This window comes from Coturnix japonica, chromosome 5, assembly GCF_001577835.2.
Source record: "Coturnix japonica isolate 7356 chromosome 5, Coturnix japonica 2.1, whole genome shotgun sequence".
Classification (NCBI taxonomy): Eukaryota; Metazoa; Chordata; class Aves; order Galliformes; family Phasianidae; genus Coturnix; species Coturnix japonica.
This window is the reverse complement of record NC_029520.1, coordinates 16,813,882-16,838,303: the sequence shown is the minus strand read 5'-3', so window position 1 is coordinate 16,838,303 and position 24,422 is coordinate 16,813,882. Positions and strand designations below refer to the sequence as shown.

At 44.3% G+C, this 24,422-nt stretch overlaps 1 protein-coding gene and 1 long non-coding RNA gene across 4 annotated transcripts in view; one reads left to right on the top strand and one right to left on the bottom strand.

The window, feature by feature from the left end:
- Positions 1–17,983, bottom strand: part of LOC107314690 — a 39,853-nt gene extending 21,870 nt beyond the window's left edge. Inside the window, exons 1-3 of one of the 2 annotated variants that reach the window (XR_001555583.2) lie at positions 17,533–17,983; positions 16,394–16,508; positions 15,769–15,921 (exon numbers count right to left, since the gene is read on the bottom strand). This is a non-coding gene — a long non-coding RNA (uncharacterized LOC107314690). Of the gene's footprint in view, positions 1–15,768; positions 15,922–16,393; positions 16,601–17,532 lie in introns of those variants that run through there. The other variant, XR_001555582.2, reaches the window with a different exon arrangement.
- Positions 17,984–18,029: 46 nt separating this feature from the next.
- LOC107314688 (L-lactate dehydrogenase A chain) lies at positions 18,030–23,969 on the top strand. 2 transcript variants are annotated; one of them, XM_015864180.1, is made up of 8 exons: positions 18,030–18,164; positions 18,990–19,124; positions 19,900–20,017; positions 20,720–20,893; positions 21,351–21,524; positions 22,375–22,492; positions 22,882–23,005; positions 23,187–23,969. In XM_015864180.1, exons 2-8 carry the CDS (start codon positions 18,999–19,001, stop codon positions 23,349–23,351), a joined length of 999 nt encoding a protein of 332 aa, XP_015719666.1. In that variant the 5' UTR covers positions 18,030–18,164; positions 18,990–18,998; the 3' UTR covers positions 23,352–23,969. The 2 variants fall into 2 exon arrangements, with proteins under 2 accessions (XP_015719666.1, XP_015719667.1); XM_015864181.2 differs by having other exon boundaries at positions 18,084–18,200.
- The last annotated feature ends 453 nt before the right edge of the window (positions 23,970–24,422 follow it).

Below are 24,422 nucleotides of genomic sequence, written 5' to 3'. Positions count from 1 at the left end.
TTAAAAGTGAAGGCAGTTCCCAGAAAGAAAGGGTAGTTTTGATCCCCCCTATTCCAAAGCATTTGATCTAGAAATTCTATGGCCAAATTTCAGCTATATAGTGAAAGCTGTCATTGATTTCATCATTATCAGAAGAGCACAAAAAATATCTGATTTGTATTCTAACTCAGCCTGAAGCTACAAACAAGATGAGAATATCCAGCTGCACTGAGGCTTTGCAATAATTATTTCACTTTAAAATCAGACAGGAGTTCTGTATTCAGAAATAATTCACCTCTGATTTGAGTCAGTATTTAGCATTCCTGGAACACTGAATAAAACACTTGCACAGTGCAGAAAGTTTCAGTGCATCACAAGATAATGTTACGGTTCAGAAGACTGCTGTTTGCAGTCGTGATGGGGGATAGCATTGCTGTAGCTTTAAGTTATTGGTGTGATATCAGGCTATCAAAATGCATCTTAATTACTAGAACTGCAGGGGTGGGGGGAGAGCAGGAAGGTAGTGAATTCACCAGTTTTGCCTAGAGACTGCACAGGCGAGGCTGCTATGCACTCATACTGCTTTTTCAGGTATTGTGGCAATAAGGCACAGGCCCCTCCTGAAGCAAGGGAGGTAAACTGAATATTCTTTCTTCTACATGCGTTCCCCTTCTCTGTAGCATGGTCCAAATCCCAGATTCATTCCTTAAGTTTTGAAACAGAATCATCATGCATTATATTACTATTGGAATCTTTATACTGACTTGTATTTTTAATGAGAATTCATAAAACTTGTATCATTGGCATTGATCTAAGATTTGTAGAATAAACCCTACTGAATTCTAAAGTCAAGTCTTCTCTAGTGCTTAGGCTGCGTATTTTCTGATGTTGCATTAAACCCCAGACTATTCAGGCCTAAACTGAAATAGAACAGTACATAGCACTAGCTCAGCCATCCCCTCACGCTGGTAGAGCATAACAGGAGCAAAATGGTTATAATGCATTTCCTCTCAAATTGTTTCATTTTCAGAGGTTGAGAACTTCTGCCTCATGGGGAGTCCACACCATTACTTTCTACACTGCTGTGCCCATTACTGATCATAAAAAGCAGATTTAAGCCTCCATGGATTAATATTCTGCTTGTTCCGTATATCGATGCAGCAGCTGCTGTTCCAGGAAGGGCTGCTTTGTCAGCCATTCACATCCAAGCTTTCCTAATAACTGAGGATAACTTAAAGCAGATATTAATACAAGTCTGGCTTAGCTTATCTGCAGCCTGTGAATTCAAGCAGTGAAAAATACTTGGACACAACACAAAAACACTGCATTTTTTCCTCTCAGCAAGAGCTTTGCAACAGTCAAAGGAAGGAAGTGAAATTGCTTCCTTGAAGCCATTCTTACAGGTAGCTGCCTGCACGCTCAGACAGCTCTCTAGATGGTGACCTTCAACTTCCCAGTGCGACAAAGCACTGTGCGACTTACTTCCTCCCACCCCCTTGTAGCAAGGTGCTTTTACAGCTGCATTTTCCCATATTTATACTGTAACTACATCCTTACAACCTCTATCCTGAGATACTGTTATTATCTAGAAAGCTTACCTTATCCTTTGCCAGAACTCTCAAACAGCACTTCATCCAGAATGTCACTTGTGCAAGCAGGTGAGGTGACAACAAGAAAGTTTGAGTTTCCCCTTAGTTCTTCTGTGCCTCTCTCAAGGTAAAACCTTACTCAAATGTCCCACTACCTGCAGGCAGCATGTGAAAGGGCTTTGGAGCCCAGTCTGAAGCACAGTTTCAAAGGTAAGACAGTTCTTAACCTGCTTCCAGGCTCTCTAACCATACACTAAAAGGTGGTGCTTGATAGAAACAGAACACAGCAACTTCCGTTTCTGACAGCAGCCAGACATCAGAGGATCTACAGAGGTGCTCCTCCATAAATCCTAACAAATAATGGCAGATGTGGTCCTACAGTAGAGGTTAAAAAGCTGGGGAAACTCTAGGTTGCCTACCCCAATATCCTCCATCTTTTTCAACACGCTGCATTTCCCTCAGCTACCTCCAAACACATCACTTCATGAAAATAGACCCAAGTCCTTGTCTGAAACACTACAAACATGGCAAAACACCACTCCCCTTACTAACAACCTAAATAGAAAATACCACGTCAGTGCTCCCCTTGGGCTCTCATCTGCTGCACAAGGGCCAAGCAGGAGCCAGCAGCAGGGCAGACAGACAGCACAGTGCTCACCAGAGGGCACAGAGTAGCACCCAGATCCCTCCCTACCATGGACCAGGGCTGTAGAGCAAATGCAGTAGGTAGGTACCCTGCAGGCAGTCAAAGCTCATAAACGGGTAGAGGCTCCTATGTTTTCATCTCTGCAAATGACACAGGGCAGGTTTAGGATGATGTCAGAGCTGCACAGGGCCATGGTAGGGCAATGATGTGGAAGATGGTTTGAAGAACACAGCTGAGGCTGGGGACTTTGCTGGCATTCTCCCAGCCAATGTGTCCTTGTCTGCTACCTGTCCCACACAATGACCATCCCGTCCAAAAACCACAGGGTGAACTGCACCCACAGCTATGCATTTCAACCCTTAAACAACAAGGGAAAGCATCCTGCCTTTGGGAATACTAACACCATCTTTTCCCACACCAGTCTGATAGGTCTCTAACCACAGATTTCAGAGATGAGAGGGAAGGATGAGAGCATTTCCAGGCTCTAGCTTGCTTCTGTTAAAACAGCAAGATCCAAATATACTCCATCACTCCAGGAACTAGCCAGAGATCAGTGGGTTCCAGGGTCAGGAGCTGCTCCTCAGCATTGCAGCACAAGGAGTGGTGCCTCTGGGGATTTGCAGCATGAAGCACAGGACGCGTTTCCTTCCTCCTGCCCCAATCTACAGCCTTCTCAACTCCAGCTGACTGGAGGAGCCAGATAAGAGAGTGCTGATAACAGTTTCATTGGACAAATGGCACATCCTGTGATCAGAACTGACAGCTCTGACACAGCAGCACCACAGTACACACTTTCTATTGGAGACTCCTCCCATTTCTACCTTTGCCCAACTTCTACTGATAATAAATCACAGAAATAAGTGCCTAGTTGTAAAGTCACGCTCTATGTAACTGACAACCCCTGGGCCTGGGCACAGCCAAGCCACAGTCCCCTGCCTGCCACATGTGCAGGCACCATGCTCTCCTCCCCTTGCAGCCACGAGCTGATCATCCAGCGAGCCAGCAGCAGATGAGGAGGGATGGTGCCATCGGGCTGGCTGTGCACACAACGTGTGCATGCAGCAGGGGCAGAGATTTGCTGTTTTGTTCTACCAACACAGTATCACAGCTGGTGAGCACCAAGAACCCTGCTTTGCAAGAACAGGCCACATAGAGCATGACACTGAGAAATGTTTTACAGCACTGTGGCATGGGCATCTGGACATGAAAGAAAGCAGGCACCCTCCAACATTTCACACAGGTAGGTGTCCACATGTGTCTTCAATATCTCCACAGAAGGAGACTCCACAACCTCTCTGGGCAACCTGCTCCAGTGCTCTGTCACCCTTACTGTTAAGGAAGTTCTTCTGCATGTTAGTACAGAACTTCCTGCGTTCAGGTTTCAGGCCAAATTATCTCAGCAAAAGCAAACACACCACAGTCCAAAGACTAACACATGAGTTACTACTACATTTTGTAATAAACATTCTTAGGTGATAAGCACTGCTTTACACCAACACACTGGAGTGATGGAACAAGAACCAACTGTGAGACGTGGGATTGCCTTAAACAAATGCTTGTTCAGCTAAGAATATGGGGATCTCTATTCAGCAATGTGAAACTCGTTTTTCACAAGGAATCCCTTCAGACACAATCCTCCCCTTCAGTATTTTATGCTGTTTCAATGTGCAAAGTCTGGAGAAGATGCAGAAGAGGCAGCCAGCTTCACTGCTGCCTTCCTGGAAGGAAGGGTGACCCATGGAACAGCACAGCCTTCACACAAGTCAGAGGCTGATTGTGCCTGGAGACCTGCCCGAAGCACACCTCTCGCTGAGCAAAGCTGCTTCTCAGCAAGTCTACCACAGGACACCATCTGAGTGCAAAACCAAGCCCCCTAGCCCACAGCTGCTTGCTGTACACAAACAATGACACAGGCTTATGAAGCACTGGCCTACATTCGGAAATAGCACACTCCCAGGGAGGCAGGCAGGCACGCAAGTAGGAGGGGTGAGTGATGCTCATCTGACACGCAGCCCCTGCCTGCATCTCCACAGACACTGCAGGGTATAGAATGAGCACTGCAGAACAGACACCCGTGTGTGCAGCCCCTGCTTCTGAGGATCCACAGCACGCATGGGCAGAGATGCTGCAGCACATACCAGCCCCTCCGGCAGCTTGTCAGCAGCTTGGACAAGGCTTCTGCAAGAGAGGTTTGGAGGCACAGCTCTCACCCAGGCATGAGGGCTGCAGCTTGCCCTGCTGCTCCACAAAACCTTTGCCCACATAAGCATCAGATATGACTGTCTCAGCAGCAGTAAACCCATCTGTGACCAGGAAACCTTTCACTAGAAAAAGTATTGAATTCAAAACTGCTCATTAAAATACAGTGGCTGGTTTTCCAACAACTTGTTTCTCTCCAAGGCTAAAACAGAGATCACAGGACAAGAGGAGCATCATGCTTTATGCCTCTAAGCAAGACTGTCCAATGCTTTTCCCACATGAAACATCACAGAAACAAGGAATAGAGCTCACAACAATGAGCAGAAGCAGCACACAGGTTTGCTTCCATCCCAGTCAGATTCCTATCAAATCCTAATGGAGACAGTGTGAGCATACACAGAAACTGTGTTCAAACAGTGATGTTTTGTTCTCTATACCCCTGCAAGAACACCTCTCCCTGCCCCAGCTCAGAGCCATCCCTCACCAGCACACTGCAGCCCTCCAACATGAGCAGCAGCTGCTCAGCCTGGGGACACAGCATTCCAGGAGCACCACCCTGCTGCCCTGCTGTTTGTGCTGCTGCCTAAACTGAAGTTATGCAACTTCATTATTGCTTTCCCCCAAACATGCCTCCCTTTTCAGTAAGGGATATTGATCTGTTTGAAATCAGACTCTGATGCTATAATCAGACACCTCTCAGGCACACATTGCTTCACTACACAGCACAGCTGTGAGCCCAGGCACTTAGTGAACCTACAGGAGCATTTCAGTCCCACCAGGAACAAACTCTTAATGCAAATCTCCCAGGTGTTAGACACATGAAGCAGAAGTCAGTTCCTTAGTACCAGCCACTAGTTCAATATGTGCCCCTATTTATTGCTCAAGGCTCACTAATGCAGACAGGGCTGGGCAGTCACAGCCCTGTGGAACTCCCCGCACCAGAAAGTACTGCTACAGCCCATCTGCAGCTGACTGCTCTAGAAGATCAGCCCAAAACAGAGGTCAGGCTCCACAACCACAAGGTCTCACCGCTCAGACCCACTTCTGCTTTCTTACCCCGGCACTAACAGGGCAGTTCCTGCCCCCATGTGTTCCTGCAGCAGCACCAGGAAGTAGAGTAGTTGAAGGAAGTTTTTTCTCCCACACGAATAACCTGAATAAATATTTCACATTGCTCTCACTTTCACTACTGTAATGGCAATTCTGCTCTGTTTAAAAGGACTATGCATAAGGGAGCACTTTGCTGGAGGCCTCCAGATACAGGCAGCAACAAAGGTTCTATGACACTGTGATAGCTGCACTGGTGTGTGAGCTGCAGGCACAGGGCCCCATGCAGCTTCCCCACTGTTTGTAACAAAGAGTTTGGGCACCTGATTCCCACAGGACACAGCACAACTACAATACATACAGGCACTTTAGAAGCCCCAAGGGCAGCCCTATTCTCATTGCACATGGCAGGAGTCAAAGTCTACCTGGGAAGTGCAGGGCCCAGATCTCAGACTGCACACCCAATCTGTCCAGCGGAGAATGGAGAGGAAGTGCCTCTGACGGAATGGCCAAGGGTTTCTTTTTATTATTATTTTAAAAGAAAAAACCTCCCCTGACTTCCACCATCATACCTAAGGATACTCAACAGCAGACAGACGGGATGTGATGAGGAGGAGGAATACTGACAAAGGCAAATGCTCTTTCTCAGCCTCATGGAAGATGCCTCCTCTGCAGGATTTCTGCCTGTCACCCCTCACAGGCGAACTGTGAGAGATGGGTGATGATGTTCTTAAGATGGAGTCTCAAGAACAGCAAGTTTAGCTTCCACTTGCAATGCAAGGACCTATACGTGCATAGGGGGATTGCCAAAGCCACAATGCTTAAGATCTTGTTTCAGGATGATAGAGACCCATCTCTTCCTACAGAAAGAGCTGCAGTGAAAAGTGCCACTGCTGCACCAAGTATAACCTTTTAGAGCATCTCTTAGAATCAACCTAAGGCTTATTATTCGCATTACAAACTTCAAAGGATCTGCAAAGGCAGATCTTTAACCTTGAAATATTTCTGTGTATGCTTGGAACCACTGCATCACACAGTAAGATCAACCATTGGACTCTGTACATTTGGATATGTTGTTCTTCCCCTGATTTATTTGCATGTAATAATAACAGGAACAAGTGTCTGCACAAAGTTCAAACTAATTTCCTTATTGAATGCCTTGCACAACTGCTTATCCAGGAGGCCTTTAACAATATATTTGATCCAGTTACAGGGCTGACATAGAAGCATTTTCAGGTACTTCAGTATTAGCTGGAAAATCAATTTTCTTTTTGACATTTCTTCATCAGTGGAGATTGCAGCTATAATATTTCAAAGAAACCAGGAGACACTGTATCTTCAAAAGGATAGAAATCAGATGAAAAACACTTTGCCTCCACTAGAGACCAAGAATTTTTCAGAGCTCCTTTACCAAAAGCAAATCACTTACATCCTAAGTACCAGAAGGCATCCAGCTGTTTCATGAATCAGCCAATATTAGGCATCTAACAACTTTCACATGCCCATGTTCAAGGTTCTGTATGAAACAAACAGCTTGCCACTCTGCCTGTGGTTTCCAAACAGAGCAAGTCAATCTGGGGACAAAGAGCTTCAAGAGAACACTGTACAATGGCTTAAAAAAAGACTTATGTTTAGAGGAAATGTCGGCTGTCCAGACAAGAAACATCCAACCCCCAAGAACCTTCTCTCTGCAGGATACCTCCAGCTAGACACAAGAATAGACATTAATACCAAGAGTTACATGGTAAAATGTTAAATTAGGGTCTTGAGGAATAAAATGTTCATGTCCTATGTTCAGGAGAAAATCATAGGAAAGAAATATTTGTATTAGAATTATCCAACTGATAGCAGTCAGCTCCAGTCCCATGGACACCTGACAGAACATGGTGCCAAATTCATTCATGCTGTCAATTAATGTTTCTAAACATTTCTTTCTCAGCACCCTGACTTCCATGGGCGTTTTATGTCAATACTTCCCACACTATAAGACCTTCAACGGATAAGTTACCCAATGTCTTAAATGGTTAAATACATAATTGCTTGTAGGCAGTAGAGCCACTGCCCCATCAAAATTATTATCAGCAAGTAAAACCAAGGCAGGTATTGTCACAATTATTAATTTCCAAGTTTAAGTTCTTTCTCACCTACAACCAAATAACAGGAGCTGAGTTCTGAAGTATAACATTGACTTTTAATTTGTGTTTGCTTTTTTAATGACTTAACAACCTATGCAGCTCGCATGCCTCTCCCACAGGTCCAGTCATTACCTCGTGACTGGGTTGCTGTGCATGCCATGAGCCATGCCTCTGTAACATGCAATTCCCTGCTACACGCAGCCATATCCAGCAGCTACTGCACAACTCAAACAACAGAGCCCCTGTTCCACCCTGGCCCACTTCCTCCACTAAGTGTTCTGCTTTTCAGCTTCCTTTCAGCGCTTCCTTGTCTGAAAACCCCTGTGGCTTTCCCTAAAGCTCCATCTTCTGGAGTCTTAGAACTCTGATGAACGAGAAAACAGTACTAATTAAAAAGTACAATAGTTCCTGACCTAAGAAAAAGCAGTGAGTGCTGTGCAGTGGGAGCAGCGCTCTGCAGTATCCACATGGCTTTCAGGCACCTGCAGGGCCTAGCTCCATGGCAGCATATGGCTTGCTGCACCTTGCTTTTTGCTTTTTTATCCCCCCCCCAGACAAGAAATCATTTCTGGTGGTTCATTTCCTGTCACCCTTCATTCACATGGGCACACGGTTCACTTTGTTGCACACTTGGAAACATGTAGAGTCCCATTCCAGCTTCAGAAATTACCTGTGCAAGTCTGTATTTGCCAGTGCTTCTGCTTATGAAAGAATGTTTTAGCATTCATCTGGCTGCAAGCCACAAAATCACTTCTTACCCACACTGTTAGCAAAAAGGGCTGCTAAAAAAATCTCACGAATACCTGTGTCTCAGTGGAACAGTGCACCATGAGATCCAAGCAAGGAAACAGGCACACAAGTCTGAGTTAGGCGTGCTTGCATGGCGTGGCACTTCCTGGCAAAACTGAGACATTCACTTGGTCCTGAGCCAGGAGCAGAGCATTACAGAAGCAGAGTTATGCAAAACCTCCCTCCAGATTCTTGGTCTAGAAGGGTTTCATTTTGAGCTCTTGGATAAATCCAATCCCAGAACAGAATGCAGACCTGCAGATCTACATCCTGCTGAAATGTCTGCCAGCCTTCCAGAAACCACAGCTCACTGCTCCTGGTTCTCCCACCAAAACTGATTAAATAGAGTTGCTTGTCCAGATCCAGACATTAAGGAAAAAAATAAAAATAATTTAAAAAATTAACTTGCATTTCAGGAAAGATCTCAGCTACAGGTTTGATTCTATACACTAGTCACAGAAGTGCTTTGGCTCTCAGTCTCCTCAATCTCAATGGACACTGCCCATTATAGATGGAGATGAGAGCATTTCCAAGGCATGCATTCTCACCAAGGGCCCTGCAAACCTCAGAGCTGATCTCCAGGATCGCTACATGTAAAGAGAGCCGAGGCTTGCCAGCACAACCCAGCACAGCAGGTGAATGATACTGGCTGTGTGCATGCAGGCTCCCTGTTTCCCATAGCCACCCATCACTGCAGCAGATCCATCTGTGCTATTTTTCTGTGACTGCAGCCATGTGTTCAAGAGGACAAGTGCAGAAAGAATCACTGCGCATTGGCGTTCAGCACACACAGCTTTTGTTGTCCTCCCAGGATTAACCACTGTGTTTCAGAGCATGCTCCCCTAGGGAAGTCAGCCTCTACAGGCTCCCAGCTGACTCAGGCTGCCAAATGAGTGCTTGGAGAGGGGGCTGCTGGATGCAGGGACCACTAATGCCTCCAGGCTGAGCACAGAAGGCAAAGTCCCTACCCTTTGGCACACAGGCGGGGAGGCAAGATTAAACACGTCAGTGTGACAGGTCAGAGACATCCTGCAGCCATCCTGCTGTGATCTTGGGAACCCTGCCAGAGGGAAGCTTTCATTTCTGGAGCATCCTAAACCCACTCTTGCTTTCAGAGTGCCCTCCTCCTCCTTTCTAGCCTCTCTCTCAACTGATGCTGCATTCTGCTTGCTCCTGGAGAGAAATAGGGCGAACATAACCTGATTAACCAAGGGGAAGGGGGCGGGAGGTAGGAGATTAACACGCAGAGAAATACAGAGCCCTTCCCGCCTGCATTAGCTCTTGCCTATTCAATAATTAAAGTGCTTTGTGGTGACTCTGGAATTTGCTATGAAAGCTTCTCAAACTCTGTTTCAGCATGCACACATCAAAAGAAAGAGAACATTTGGTTCGACAAGCTGAATTTTCTTGCCTTCTCCAGGGTCAGGAGCTTAATAATCACTTGGACACGAGCCTATGGCTCCATTTTAAAACATAAGGGTCCCCCTTGCTGCTGTTCATCTTTCGACAGCTTGAATCCAGCTTTTACTTGGACAGCCATATTTGAAGTGTGGGTTGGAAGTTAACATAGGCTTTCTCCCTTTCACATGCAGAAAAACCCTCAAGGCAAACAGAAGTTCCTACAGGTTTATTTGAATAAAGAACACGTTAAACAGGTCCTGACTTCCTTCCAAGACCATTTTCATTCCCTTTTTTCTTTCTAGCCACTCTTGCTTGCTTACCGTATGGATGTTTCAGGAAAGTGTTCCCATATGCAGAAAAGATGCCTTCCCTGACCTTCATGGAGCTATTTTTGGCTACTCTTACTGCCTAAGAACTCTTACTGAGGTCACGCACTGAATTAGCCAGCTGTCAGTAACCTTTCCCTAAAAGATGCTCAATTCTACTGAGGGATTTTGGGTTTGTTTTTGCTTTAAATAAATAAATAAATAATAAAATAAAAAAAATCATCCCCTAACATAACATCCTATTGACTTCAGATCTCCAGGTGTCCTGTTTGCAAGGGAGCATATTTTAACAGGGGAGGCAAGACAGATTATTAGTCAAAGAATGCATATTTTATAGTACCGCCAGGCAAACACAAACAGAAAGTGAATAAGGACATATCCTCCATCTAGAAAATCCCAAAGATGTATTGAGTACCTTCAGCCTTCACTTCTCAGAACCAAACCTCGGGATAGAAATTCTGTTTAGTTCCACAAGCTGCAGAATGAGAGATTTCTCTTCCTCATTGTAATGCCGGGAGCACAAACAGCTGATAAGATTAAAAATGAAAGAACTCTGGGCTGGCAGCAGCCAAATACACAGAACAATATTCCATGAGCTACAGCAGACATGGCTTCTTCTGTCTAACACGTAAATGTATCACGTCACATGCTGGCCACGAAAGGCCCAGCCTCTGCTCCATCTCTCATCTCACAAATTCTAGTGCTGAAATTTCTCTACCACAAATACTTCAGCCCAGAGGCCATGAAGAAATGGTGAAGCCCACTGCCCCAGAAACCAGCTTAAAAGCTTGTCACTTGGCAAGGACAAAATGCATGTCAAGAGAACTGCACATCCCTGTTGTTTCAGCAAAAATTGTTCATTCTCATGCAATAGGCAAAAGACAACACATACCAGTATCTTTTCCCTCCTAACATCAGAGCATTAAATATCAAAGGTCTTCCACAAATACACCATGAATCATGCACAGACCATAGGATGTATGGAACAGAAATGACACACAATTGGGAAAAAGGGATATGAAAAATGTAGCAGGTGGTGCAATATTCAGAAACTGAACTGTTTTGCAAGCACACACCTCGCAGAATTCACAGTCCTATCTTCTACTGCCTCACATTTTCTTTTTCACTACACTGACACATTTTAAAAGGAATACCTGCACTGATCTACAGCTTCTTAGGACCAGAGCCATGTAGGGTCTACAAATACAGCTGAATCTGGATAGAAATATGAGAAAAACACCACAAGGCTGGAGACAATCAGTGAAAAGTGGCGTAACTTGCATTTGCCAAACCCAGGTTCCTTTTACCATTAGGCCCAAGCTAGAGAAATAACAGATTATGCAGGCATCAAGATTGCTTCTGCAGCAGCTCAAAGTCAAGCACCCATTCTCTTTTGTAACAACCTCCTCTTTAAGAAAGACTTGTAGACTGCAAAAGAACACGACTATGCCCTGCAACTGTTTGCTAAATATTTGTGAAGTTTCATCTAAACACACGAATCAAGGCACCACAAACCAGTAACTCCAGGCTTAGCACAGTGACGTGGAAATTATTTGTTGGCAGACTGTAGGCAAACAGCAAGATTCCTCTGCCTGTTTAAATTTTAAGTGTGCATAAGAAAAACAAATTGGTAGAACTATGGGTCAATATTCACATAACGTTCCTGAAACTACTTAGTGCGCTAACACTAAAGGAATATTTAGTAACCATTTTACCCTCCTGTGGGTTTACTTTCACTTCTCAGCTTTGTTTTGTCTCTCCAGTTAACAAGCTTTTTGCTGAGGAGAGCCACTGCACACCTACACAGTGCTGTGCCAGTGCAAGAGATGCTGGTACCTGCTTGGGGTACATTAAGAATCTGTGTAATCATGTAAAGAAACAGAGTCAAAAGACCACTCGGTGCTCATCAGCCACACAGGCTGCACCTCTCATTACTCAGTCTCATCTTCCTTTGAAAACACTGCCATATTTTAGACCTTCAGTACTGAGTCATCATGCAGCGTATTATGTTTCAATTAAGAATTAGGGAGATTTGAAACTAAACAAAAGGAAACTGAAGCAAACCAAGGCTGAAAAGGAAAAGTTTATCACCACCCTGAAAATGAACATAAATCAGCCTCTTCTTACTGCCAAGCCACACTTTGAACCTCTACCTGAAGCACAGCAGAACCAATACCTCAGAGCACACACCTGTCTGTGCTGTGAAAAGAATGAGGTCTAAAGCAAAAACTCCTGTGAGGAGAACACAGACCACCTAATACCTATGGCAGCCAGCTAACATAGAGCTACAACATACCTAGATGATGGGGTAAACTTCTAACAGGTAACACAAGTTAGGAGAACTTGGTCATTAAAAAAAAGGTACATGTCTTTCTTTTTCTTAGCTACTTTCTGCTTATAAAATAAAATTAAACAACAAAATTCAAAAGCCCATGGCCCAGAACTCTTTGAAAGATAAAGTAACAGTTCTCCTGGAGAGTTGTTCTATTTCCATTCCAGCAGCACATTCTACTGGGAGTACACACGATATAGATGGTATTTAAGAACCCTACCTCATAACCTCTCAGGGCAGTACCTGCCTTCCACCATCTGCCCACACAGCTGCGTTCACCCATAGAGAGACCAACAACAACCACCACAAAAACAAAGACATAAAAGAGTACCTTGTGCAGAGACAGTGAAGTTATTTCTCCCATCTGAGAACAGCAGAAGCGTTCAACTCTGTAACACAAGCCGAAGCCACCCCTCAGGACTGCTATCATCTTAGAACTCAGCCAGCCCAGCTGCAGCTCTTTTAAAGAGCCTCAGGTGTTGGGGACTGAAATGAAAGCAGCTGGTTGCCTGGCTCCATTCTATTGATAAGTTTGCTGAACTGTAAGTTAAGTTTCACCTTCCTTCTCCCATAGTCTTTTCTAGGGAATGAATAATCATTCATAGTCATCTGTAGGCACACACATTTTCCACGTCTGCTGGAAAATGTACAAACCAGAAGATGATTAAGTCCTGGTCTCCGGCTTTCCTATTCCAGGTACAGAACTGAATTTTATTTACTGGGATCCACAAAGAGCTACAGGAAGTCATGTATTACAAGCTCCAGAAGCCACTGGAAGCTGTAAAAGTTGCATTTTATAGCACTGATGTCTTCAGCAAAAGCTTTGAGGAGACGTGTCCTCATGCCCCTCATGAAAACATGGAACAAACCATTTTTGTTGTCTAGGACTTCCTTGACCATCCAACTTTATGCTGCAGAAGAGTCCTGACTACAATGCTACTGTCTCCTAAACAGATTAAAGAAGGAAAGGGATGAGTTCACATTTTGCTTGTGCAGGTTCTGGAGAGCTGACAGGGCAGCAAGTCTCTCCACCATGCCTGTATGTGTGTAATGTTCAGACAGACTCTCAGTTCTCTACAGTGGTTGTATAGCCCAGTATCTTCTCAACTGCCAGATGCCAAGTTTCCAACAGCGTAACTTGGCATTTTGTTTTATAGTGTCCCAAACGGCAAGAACCAGTAAAAAAAAAAAAGGCTGCCATTGCAGGACTCCACTGTTCTTTACCCTGAGCGAGCCATCATGCTGGCATGGGATGTACTGAGAAGGAATCCTGGGAAAATCAAAACTGACAGCTGCAGAATGAATATGAATATTAAAATAAGGACAAGGAGGCCTCTGCTCCAGATGGAATATAGGGACGTGCCTCTGACCTTTTGCTGCTGAACCTGCCTGCCCTCTGGAATTGGCAAGCTGCAGTGGCAGCAGTCTGCAGCCCTCCTCTCATAACCCTTACTGGCTTCTTACTGTAATTTATAGAAAGTCTCCACTTACTGCAACCTGCCAGGCACTCAAAAACAGCATGAGAAACAGAAAGAGTTCTGCTACTGCCAGTTTAGAAGGTAGCAGCGAGGATGCATTAATGGTTGTGCTCTTTTGACTATCAGTAGAAGGCAGGAGCTGAACCAGCTCAGACATCTTTGTGATTTTGTGAGGCAAAGACTGAATAGTGATTCTACCCACCAGGCTGCCCTCACTATCTGACCATGTGATCTATCTGAGCATCCCATTTCCTGCAGTTCCTCAGTAAATGAGTAAATATTCAGTTATGTAAAAGGATGGGTTTGGCTTGAAGAATTCTGCACAGTGACTCATGCTTCCATGAGAGCAAGACAGTCGTGTGTTCTGTTTTGTCCAGTGACAGTTTGGGAAGCTGCCACAAGAAAAAACGTTTTCTTTAGCTTTATATGGAATGCGTAATCCATTGCTCTTGTGCTTGCAAACATAACCAGCCTTTTTGGGTGGAAAGAAAAGCTGATGTAACATGGAAGTCCTGAGTATTGAAACATGTCAGCGAGAAAGCAGATTGCAATTAAAAACAAAACAAAACAAAACAAGTCTAATAAAAGGACACTGGGGAAATAAGTCCTTCAGAAAATGACAATGACACAGATCTCAATATATTTTGCCCTAGTGCACACTCAGAAATAGTAAGCTGTGGAAATATAGATGTAAAAAGCACCCGGAAATGAGAATTGCATCAGCCAGCACATCCCCTCACCCCACCCACTTGCCACAATGACAGTGCAAAGGAAGAGAGAGAAGCAAAAGCAGGAGATCTCTGCAATAGCAGTGCCCTTACTGTAACATGGGTGCATGGAAACATGGGAAGAGGGGTCCAGTGGTGTTAAGACTGTGGCTAATCAATTATGTGTAGTGATACCTGTTAGTGCAAGCCAAAGTGAAACTCATCCTTTAGCTTTTAGTTTTCTTAAGACAGTTCAAATGGTTTGATGTGGCTATGCTGTCAAAGTTTGAAAAACACACAATAGGAACACTGTTGTATGGGAAATTAGTAATCACAGCTTGAACCTCTGATTAATCAGCTGAGGCAAGTGTCAGGTCAGCTGTGGGAGCACAGGTGAGAGTAATGTAGCTGTGCTCCTGGAAGGGGTGGAGCTTGACTCCACCTCCTCTAGACCTCATTTAGGGGCTGACCACCACTATGGCAGCATCTCTTGGAGATTGCTTCTTGGTGGAGATTATCTTGGTGGTTCCCTGCAGACCAAAGGCTTCCATTGGGTGAGTTTTCTTTGTAAATAACCTTTGGGATATTTGCAATTACTATCTTTCATTCTTTGTCACCATATAACTGTGGAGCATGAACTAATTTTCTGTATTTTACTCTTAGAAGAATCTAAAAGTTAGAGGAGTTCTGGCTCTGGGAGCTTTCCTGTGTTGACTCTTATAGCCAGTCTTTTGAGGATGCCGATCTTCTGATCAAGGCACTTAGTGCTGGGGGCCTTGGGTAAAGAACATCCATTGTTTTCATTTTACTTTAAAATGCTGTTTTATAATTAACAAAGTCCTACAGTACCACCATCCAGCAGATGAAGACTCTTCCCATTTTATAAAGAAGAAACTAAGCCATAAAAATGGATGATTCTGTCCAGGAATCTGTTCAGGTCTCAGCATCAATTAAAGGGAGAGACAAGACTGGAATGACATAGCTATGTCCAGTGCCAGGTTCATTCCTTCACATGCTGACATGTTATGAAAGCAAAGCTCTCAGAGTCAGAGCAAAAGTAGGACCAATCATGCTGGGAATAACACTGCTGATTTTTAGGAGCAAGTTAGACCTCATACAGAACAGCAATATTTCACTGACCTCTCCAGGGCTGGTCAGCACCAATAGTGGATTAATGCCAACCTCCAGTATGAGCTTTGACTCACACTGCATGTATGTTCATGTTGCAGATTGGCATCATTGTCCATCCCTGCAGCACCATCAGATTGGACTTAGTCTTTCAGGAGCAAGGACCTGAGAAAATGTGAGAGGAGCAGAAGATAAACATCACTGTGTAGAACCTGTTGCATAGCAGCACCAATGCTCGACCAAACACCATCTGAGTTCAGTGGAAATGCTCTGCTTGTAAGCCCAAGAGAAAAAAACAGAAATGTTTCCTTATTCAGAAGCTTCTATTGCTTTATTGTTCACATTTAGCCTACGAAAGTTAATATGGAAAAGAGGGCAAGCAGGCTGAGGAAGGGAACATCTTCCCTAGAGAGACTTTGTCACATTTCAAACATTTCTACCACTGTTGCTTCAGCACTTCCCACTACTGCAATGGAAGGCAGCAGTGGGAAAATAACAGGAAGGATAAAATTCCTTGTGTATACAAGTGAGGAAAATAGGCCCCATTCCTACAGTCAAAGTCAATCACTTAAAAGAAATTACAACAAAGCTTGCTTCCATCTTCCACATGCAAGAACAAAGCCCTTCATTTGCTCACCTCATTCTGTTGTTTTTTTTTGTTATAGTCTTCTCTGTTAGAAGCTTTCTGAAGCAGAAAATCAATGTCAATCATGCCAGATGACTGCTCACCTCCTGAGCTTCTACTGCTGCTCCTAAGATCACAAAGGACACATAAAAAGAAAAATTTGGCACTCACATCTTTCTCATTTTTTTGTAAGCCAGGTTAGTTAACATCAGTTAACGCTGTTAAAACCTGTAACTCATTTTTAACAAAACAAGGCTACTGATCTGCTGACCATCACTGAAGACATATTGGGGCCATGATGGTGCTGAGACATCCTCGTCAGCTTGCTCTGGCCTACTGTACTAAAGGCAGGCCCTCTGGTATTTGAATAGGCACTGCACAGCTAAGAGGATCCCGATGCTGTAAGTTACCTTATGTTATAAATAATGGAGATTTGGTCTCAGTTCTGTTCTCAGTAACAAGCAGCTCAAACATGAGCAAGTGAAGATTTTACTAGACTATAGCCCAAGACCACATCCAGTTTTATTTGCCTGAGCCACAGTATTAGAACAATCCTACTATACCAACGTTTTTATCTTAAAAACTTTGGTTTTGCTGTGACAGTAGCAAATTACCATTTGCTCTATGTTAGTTACATACTTAATGCGCCAGCCTTGTCTTAGAAGCTTCTTATCTTACATTCTAAATCTTCGGAAGCCAAATTTTTTATTGAGAGAAAATATTTGTTGATGTTTTTCTATCAAATGTTCATTTCCTATCCTGCCAGAGGCTGACACTCACAGTGTTGTGTAGATGCTGGTGTTTAGAACCCAACCTGGATGATGAGCTGCTCACTCCCGTGCACACACAGCATAAATATAAATTCCTGGGATGCAGAACTAAACTTCCTAATCTGCCCTTGAGACTGCTGACAGAACAAGGTGCTCAGCGAACCCCATGTAATGCGGAATGGCAGAACTACATTCTGCGGTTGCCTTTTGTTCTGCATTCATCGAGCACCGGCACCTTCCCCTCTGTCCCACAGCTCCTACAGCCTCTCTGCCCCACACCACACACCACAAGAATCATTTGCTCCTCCAGCACCAGCAAGGCACGGAGCACTTCTGGTTTTTGCAACCAATACGTCCATTGGTGGAAGGACTGGTCCTTACCATGAGAACCAAAAGTGTCTATTTCTGGCTTGAGACTGATGTACATCTCTCCTTATTCTATTTTTCAAGCCTTTTCACACGTTTCCTCAGCTGTATTTCTTGTTTGGTTTAACAAATGGACTCTGTCCAGCAACAACACAAAACCATGACAGACTCTCAAAGAAACGAGGCGCCATCCCCATCAGGTCGCCGTGGCAGAACAGAACGGCCGCTGGGATGTCAGTGAGGTGCCACAGCAGCAAGTTCCTTCACTTGCAAAGCAGAGCCGTGCAGATGAGCCTTATACACGGTAACGGACACAGAAATGACACTGGTTTGCCGAAAGCAGTTGTGTGAGACAACCCCGTGCCATATTCCGGCACAGCCCACACGGAGGGCAGCGCAGTGATGGCAGCAGCGATGGCAGCAGCGCTCCGTCCTCGCCCAGTGACCGTTACATCCCGCAGCTCCTCCAGCCGCCCGCCCCGCTCATCTCACCCCCCCGCCGCCCATCCGCCCCGACGTGTCGCCGGGCACGTCTCCACCGCCGCGTCCCGCCCGCCTCACGTCAGCCGCCCGGCCCTTACTTAAGGCGGAGGCCGCCTCGCCCGCCCCGCCACCACCGCCGCCGCACTAGAGGAGGAAGACGCCGGGTAGGTGCCGGCCGGGGCGTTCGCTGACGGGGAGAGGTGAGGGAGCGGGGCGCCCCAGGGAGGAGCACTGAGCGCCGGCTCCAGCGCGAGGACTCGGGCAGCGGCAGCACCGCCGCGCGCACCTGAGCTGCCCCTCCTGGCTGCCCCTGATGGGAGCGGGGCGATAGGCACGTGGAGCTCACAGCACGGCTTACTGCACGGCTTACTGCACGGCCACCGCGGAGATGGCTCAAAAAAAGAGACGATAATAAGTAAAACTGTGGCTGAGAGAGCCGATAGCTGCGCTCCGTAGTATTGTGTTTCAGAGGTATAAGGAGTGAGGTGCCTGAGTGCAGGATGCGGGTTTTGCTTGGAAACAAACCCATAAAGTAGGCTTTGAGGAGCACAGCGTTTCTAAGAAGGCCTCGTGAAGGCATTGCGTAACTTCAGCTCCAAAAAGACTGGAGACGTAGAGTACCGGTTTTTCAGGGCAGCGGACTGGAGGTTGGTAGGCTGTGCTGGCTGTAGGAGCACTAAAATGGCTTCCTTTACCTACACGTAACATGGATGATCGCTTGGAGCGTTCTGCTAACGTTGCCCGAGTGCCATCCAGCTTTATAATCAATATTTTTAGGCTGTGTTTGTGGGGATGATCTTAAACAGTGGATTGGCAACAGCAATTCAGTTTTCAGCCATGTGGTCTTACTGGCAGGCACCTTAGGCGTGTAATTTAGACACATTTTCTTCCTATCTTTTACCATCTTATTTTACCATCTGCTTGTTGTGAATATTCCAGTGTCAGGAAGCTCCAAAGCCCGCAGAAATAATGCGCTGCTTTTCTTTCAGCTGTGCACCATGTCTCTCAAGGATCATCTCATCCACAATGTCCACAAAGAGGAGCACGCTCATGCCCACAATAAGATCAGCGTGGTTGGTGTGGGTGCAGTTGGAATGGCTTGTGCCATCAGCATCCTGATGAAGGTAAGTGTCAAACTAGGGATGAAGCAACACAGTTCAGACTGCCTGAAACCTAAAAGAGTGGGATGAGAAGTAATCTCCCTTACTAGACTAATTGAGCTAGCATATATGATGACCTTTTGGTTGTAAATTCCTTTTCTTGAGCCTAAAAAGAAGCGGCAAATTCCAGCTATTTCCTGTCAATGACTCGTAGTTCTTCTAAACCATGTTTTCCCCAGTATCAGACACAATATGCTCTGACTCAGGAGCCGTACTTATCACTGGCTAACTTCCAGATGCCCTTCTAAGCAGGAGCCATCTAACATTCTAGGCATGCAGAAAGAGTAAGAACTGAGGAGTCATTTTGTCTGAAGCTGGGAAAAGCGAGTAATGGAATAGTTCTTTGCAGTGTGAATTGGAAAAAGTGGCCCAAGGCAGTCTGAATTGTCTTCTGCATTGCGTTATTATATAGAAAATACTGTGGCAAAACCAGGCTTGTTGTACTTAACTGCAAAGTAGGTTGCTTATGAACAACTCTTAAGCTATTCTTCCTCACTGTCCCGCTAAATTGTCCAACTATTTGACACAGAATGTAGATAGGAAAAGTATACAACTAATTCAAGTGGATATCCCAGGAGACTAATTTAAATACCTGGTTTGGGAGGAAATTAAGCGATGTTGATGAATTCAATTGCATAAATGGATCACTACTTATAAAAGAACTGAAACTTCACAGTTTTCTCTGAGTAAATAACTCAATTTGTAACAAACTTAACTCTTTAATGCTGGTCTCACACAGGACTTGGCAGATGAACTTACCCTTGTTGATGTTGTGGAGGATAAGCTGAAAGGAGAAATGCTTGATCTCCAGCATGGCAGCCTCTTCCTCAAAACACCAAAGATTACATCTGGCAAAGGCAAGTAGTTGGCTCTGGTGGAGTCACCTATTTCTAGTTGATAATGACATCAAACTGGCCATCCACGTCCAGCACTTGTCCTGTCATTGTCATCATGAGTGATGCTACTTCATTTCTGTTCCTACAGGAACAGTACTCAGCTGACACAGTTTCACGCATCTTTTTAAGGCTGGTCCAACAAGTTCTTTCAGTACAGAAAAAATAAATTTCTTAAGTACTCATGGAGCTCTAAGAATTTTGTTTCACAGGCTTCTGAGTGCTTTACTGGTTATCTGTCAGCTATAAATGCTGGATGGATTGAAGCTTAATGATAACTTGACTAGGGCAAGTAACAGCCATCTCACACCCTAGTAAATATGTAGCTCTGGCATCCACTGGTAGTAGATTTTGAGAGCAGCACCTTCTCCTTCTGTGCAACTGTTGCACTGCAGGCCAGCCCTACAGCTACCCCTTATGCTCACCGATGGCTGAGAAGTATGAAATACTGTTGGTCAAGTTAAACTAAGACTTGACCATGCTTTTAAGGTTGTCAGTTGCTGCAATAAGCAGCCTTCAAAGTTGTTGTTGAACTTTCTGCAGAAGCGAAGACTAGAATAACAACACTCAAACTTGAGAGTTTTAGATATCAATGCTAAAAGCACCTGGACTCCTGAACCATAGATAGAAAGAGGTCACGTTTGACACAGAGCCTTTTTTCTTCAGATTACAGCGTGACTGCACACTCCAAACTGGTCATTGTCACTGCTGGTGCCCGTCAGCAAGAAGGAGAAAGCCGTCTTAACTTGGTCCAACGCAATGTCAATATCTTCAAATTCATCATTCCCAATGTTGTGAAGTACAGTCCTGACTGCAAGCTGCTGATCGTCTCAAACCCAGGTTTGTCTTGTGTTGCCTTGGCAAGAGATTTAGCTTAGGATAGCATTTAATTCAGTACAGTGGTGTCAGTGTATCAATATAACCAAGCACAGGTTTTAACAAAGTAGTTGTGCCAGCTGAGCACGTAGCAAGAAGTGTTATCTTTCCTTTCCAAACTCAGCAAATTGATTCTTTGACAAATAAATCAGGGTCCTTTCAACTTTTTTGGCTGCCAGTTTAGCACAGGACACAGTAAGGAGCACTGGTAATTATATGCATAGCATCAAATAGCCTCTTAATTTTGCATTTAAAACAGCCCTCGTGTTAACCCACTGCTAGGCCTGGTGATGAGCATTACTTCATTTTCTGTGTCACCTAATGGGCATGCAGATAAAATCCCTACAGATTAACAGAAGATACTACCCCCAGGTATCAGACTGCTGGTGACTGGCACTTATCCTCCCTGTTCTACTTACAGTGGATATTTTGACCTATGTGGCCTGGAAGATCAGTGGCTTTCCTAAACACCGTGTTATTGGTAGTGGCTGCAATCTGGACTCGGCCCGTTTCCGCCACCTCATGGGAGAAAGGCTGGGCATCCATCCTCTGAGCTGCCACGGGTGGATTGTTGGAGAGCACGGAGACTCCAGTGGTAAGGGCAAAATCTGGCTGTTACACAGTTTCTCAAACCTTCTTTTGCAAGAAGCATAATCTGCAGGGGCTACACCGGAATGCTGCTCAGAAACTTAACTAACAGCAGGAACTGAAGAATGCAAGTCCTACTTTAAGTCTTCTGCAGCAAGAGAGTAACCCTAGATGATCTATATTTGACCTGGGTTACTCTGTTTAGAAAAGGTCATTACTGTAACCTAAGGAGACTAAAAATGTCTAGGCTAAGTTGTTCCCATAACTAAAAAGCAAACTGAGGAAGCAAGAGGGTGAAGATCTCTGAAAGAGACTCCCAGAGATCTGCGCTGTATCTAGTGGGAGCCATTCAGTTGTCTTCACTGGCATCATTTGATTACTTCAAGAACCTTATTTAAGAATGGAAGTCTGGAGTCTAGTCCAAATGAAGACAAGAGAAAGAACAGTACTCTTATGTAGTCTGTACTTCCCTAGTAACAGCAGAGCAGCACTGTCTGCTTCCTGACACCCAATAGAGTGCATCTGGAATCCATTTTTATTATGGGGAACTGTTGCAAAGGATGGAGTTAGTGCTATTATTAGTTGATGTTGCTTTGGTGTTTTGTGTTTGTTAAAGGTGCATTCAATCCCTGCAACATGTATCAAGAAAGGCATTCATGAGTTGTAGGGTCCTTACCCTATAACTTAAATGGGTCTCATATTTCATACTGTTTCTGAAATCAAGTCAAAATCTCTGATGTGTCACAAACTAATCCAGGTAGTTCCTACTTTAACTGCTAACTTGAGAATTAAACTGTTGTCTTTTTGGTTGGGGGAGATTCTTTACTTTGACGTAATTTAATCTCTTTACAACTCAGTGCCTGTCTGGAGCGGAGTGAATGTTGCTGGTGTCTCCCTCAAGGCTCTCCATCCAGACATGGGAACTGATGCAGACAAGGAGCACTGGAAGGAGGTTCACAAGCAGGTGGTGGACAGGTAGTACCACTCTTTTTTTGCAACATAAGAACATATGATGGAGAACTAAAACATCTCTGAATGCATTCTTGATTTCTCATTCAGAAAGTGGCCCAAAATGAAGAAACAATACAATTTCAGTGTTATAAAGACTAACATAAATTTAGTGGACTTGTTTTTTTCATAGTTAGCAAGATTTTTTTAAGTAAAGAAAATGTTTTAACTTCCAAGTTTCTCATGTTAGCAAGGGGCATGGTGTGAAATGCAAACGGTGCGTTTCAGTCCTGTCAGCTATTAGTCAAGTTTCCACTGTCTCCGAATTGTGTAAGGTATCAAAAGCCTTTCCTACAGATTTCATCTAGTTCCATTGCTGCTACTTGTTTTCTTTACGAGTAACTTTCACTCTGCAGTGCCTATGAGGTCATCAAACTGAAGGGGTACACATCATGGGCGATTGGCCTTTCTGTGGCGGATCTAGCTGAAACTATTATGAAGAACTTAAGAAGGGTGCACCCAGTCTCTACAGCTGTTAAGGTAAGGAACTCCTTTCTGCCAACTTTTCTCTGTTTTAACTGAGAACTAAAACCTTCAGAATTCTGAGGAACAGTTACAACATTCTGATTTCTACTAAGCTTACTTGAATTTTCCACATTGGAATATTCTATTAAACAGATATGCACAAATCCTAGCCTAACTCTCCTTACCTACTTTTCAGGGCATGCATGGAATAAAAGAAGAAGTCTTCCTAAGTGTTCCTTGTGTACTGGGCAGCAGCGGCATCACTGATGTAGTGAAGATGATCCTGAAACCTGATGAAGAGGAGAAAATAAAGAAGAGTGCAGATACACTCTGGGGAATTCAGAAAGAACTACAGTTTTAAACTTGTCCAAGCAATTCACTATTTGCAGTGTAACGGTTTAGTGGTTTGTCTTAATGTTGCACTTTCCAAGTAGGTCAAATCCTTTGGTGTACGTATCTCAACTAGAACACAAACTAAAATCTGAACAAAGGCGTTTCCTAAAGATGGCAATGAGGAAACTATTCTAGGGTTTTCCCTGTTTTCAGACACTTATATTCTTAGCCAGAGCTCCAGCCACCTAGTATTGTACAGTGAAGTGGTGTGACATCAATCCAGCATTCAAAGCAGCACTGCCTTTTCCTCACCTTGTTTAAATATTAGCCCAGAACAATAACTAACACAACGTGAAACCAAAGACTATTTTCTTGCAGTCACAGGATTGTCAAATTAATTGACAAGCCCTCTCTGCCAGCTGAATAGCTTAAATATTTCACTGTTGGTAGGTCCAAATATTTTTCCTAACACTTCTTTGGAACTTGTGTATACCTTTTTTTTAGAGGAACCTATTTTTGTGTACTGTATCGGACTAGTTGTAAATTTGTCTCCAAAGCACATTTAAAGATCATGTTAAGGTTTATATATGCAACAAGACAATGACCTGTAGTACCAGCTCCAACACCAAATAAATCATGAAACGTATTTCAGCCTCCTGAGTCGTCCTTGGGGGGGAATTCTGGTGTGTAGTGTTCCTGGCCTTGGAGGCAGTGCATCAACAGAGGGCTTTGTTTTTCCTAGCATTCTTTTTTAGAGAAAAAGCACAAAAGCCATTAAGGCTTTTAAGGTACTGTATGATATGCTCCACCATGGCCATAACCTGAAGGTAGAACAAGGCAAGTCGAGAGAACCACTGCTAAGCATACTTCAGGGAAACAATCGTTGGATGGCAGCAGCTACATCAAACAGCAGCACCTGGAATTTTTAAGGTTTCCAGCTTTCATCTGTCATAAGGAAATTTAGTTACAAACTCCAGCAGTGAATCCTCCATAGAGATACTGGCACATCTTCCAGCTATTGTAAGTAAAACAAAAGAACAGTTAAGCTGGCACTACGTGAGCTCCAGGTGTTTGTAAAGAAAGTGCATTCAACATAATT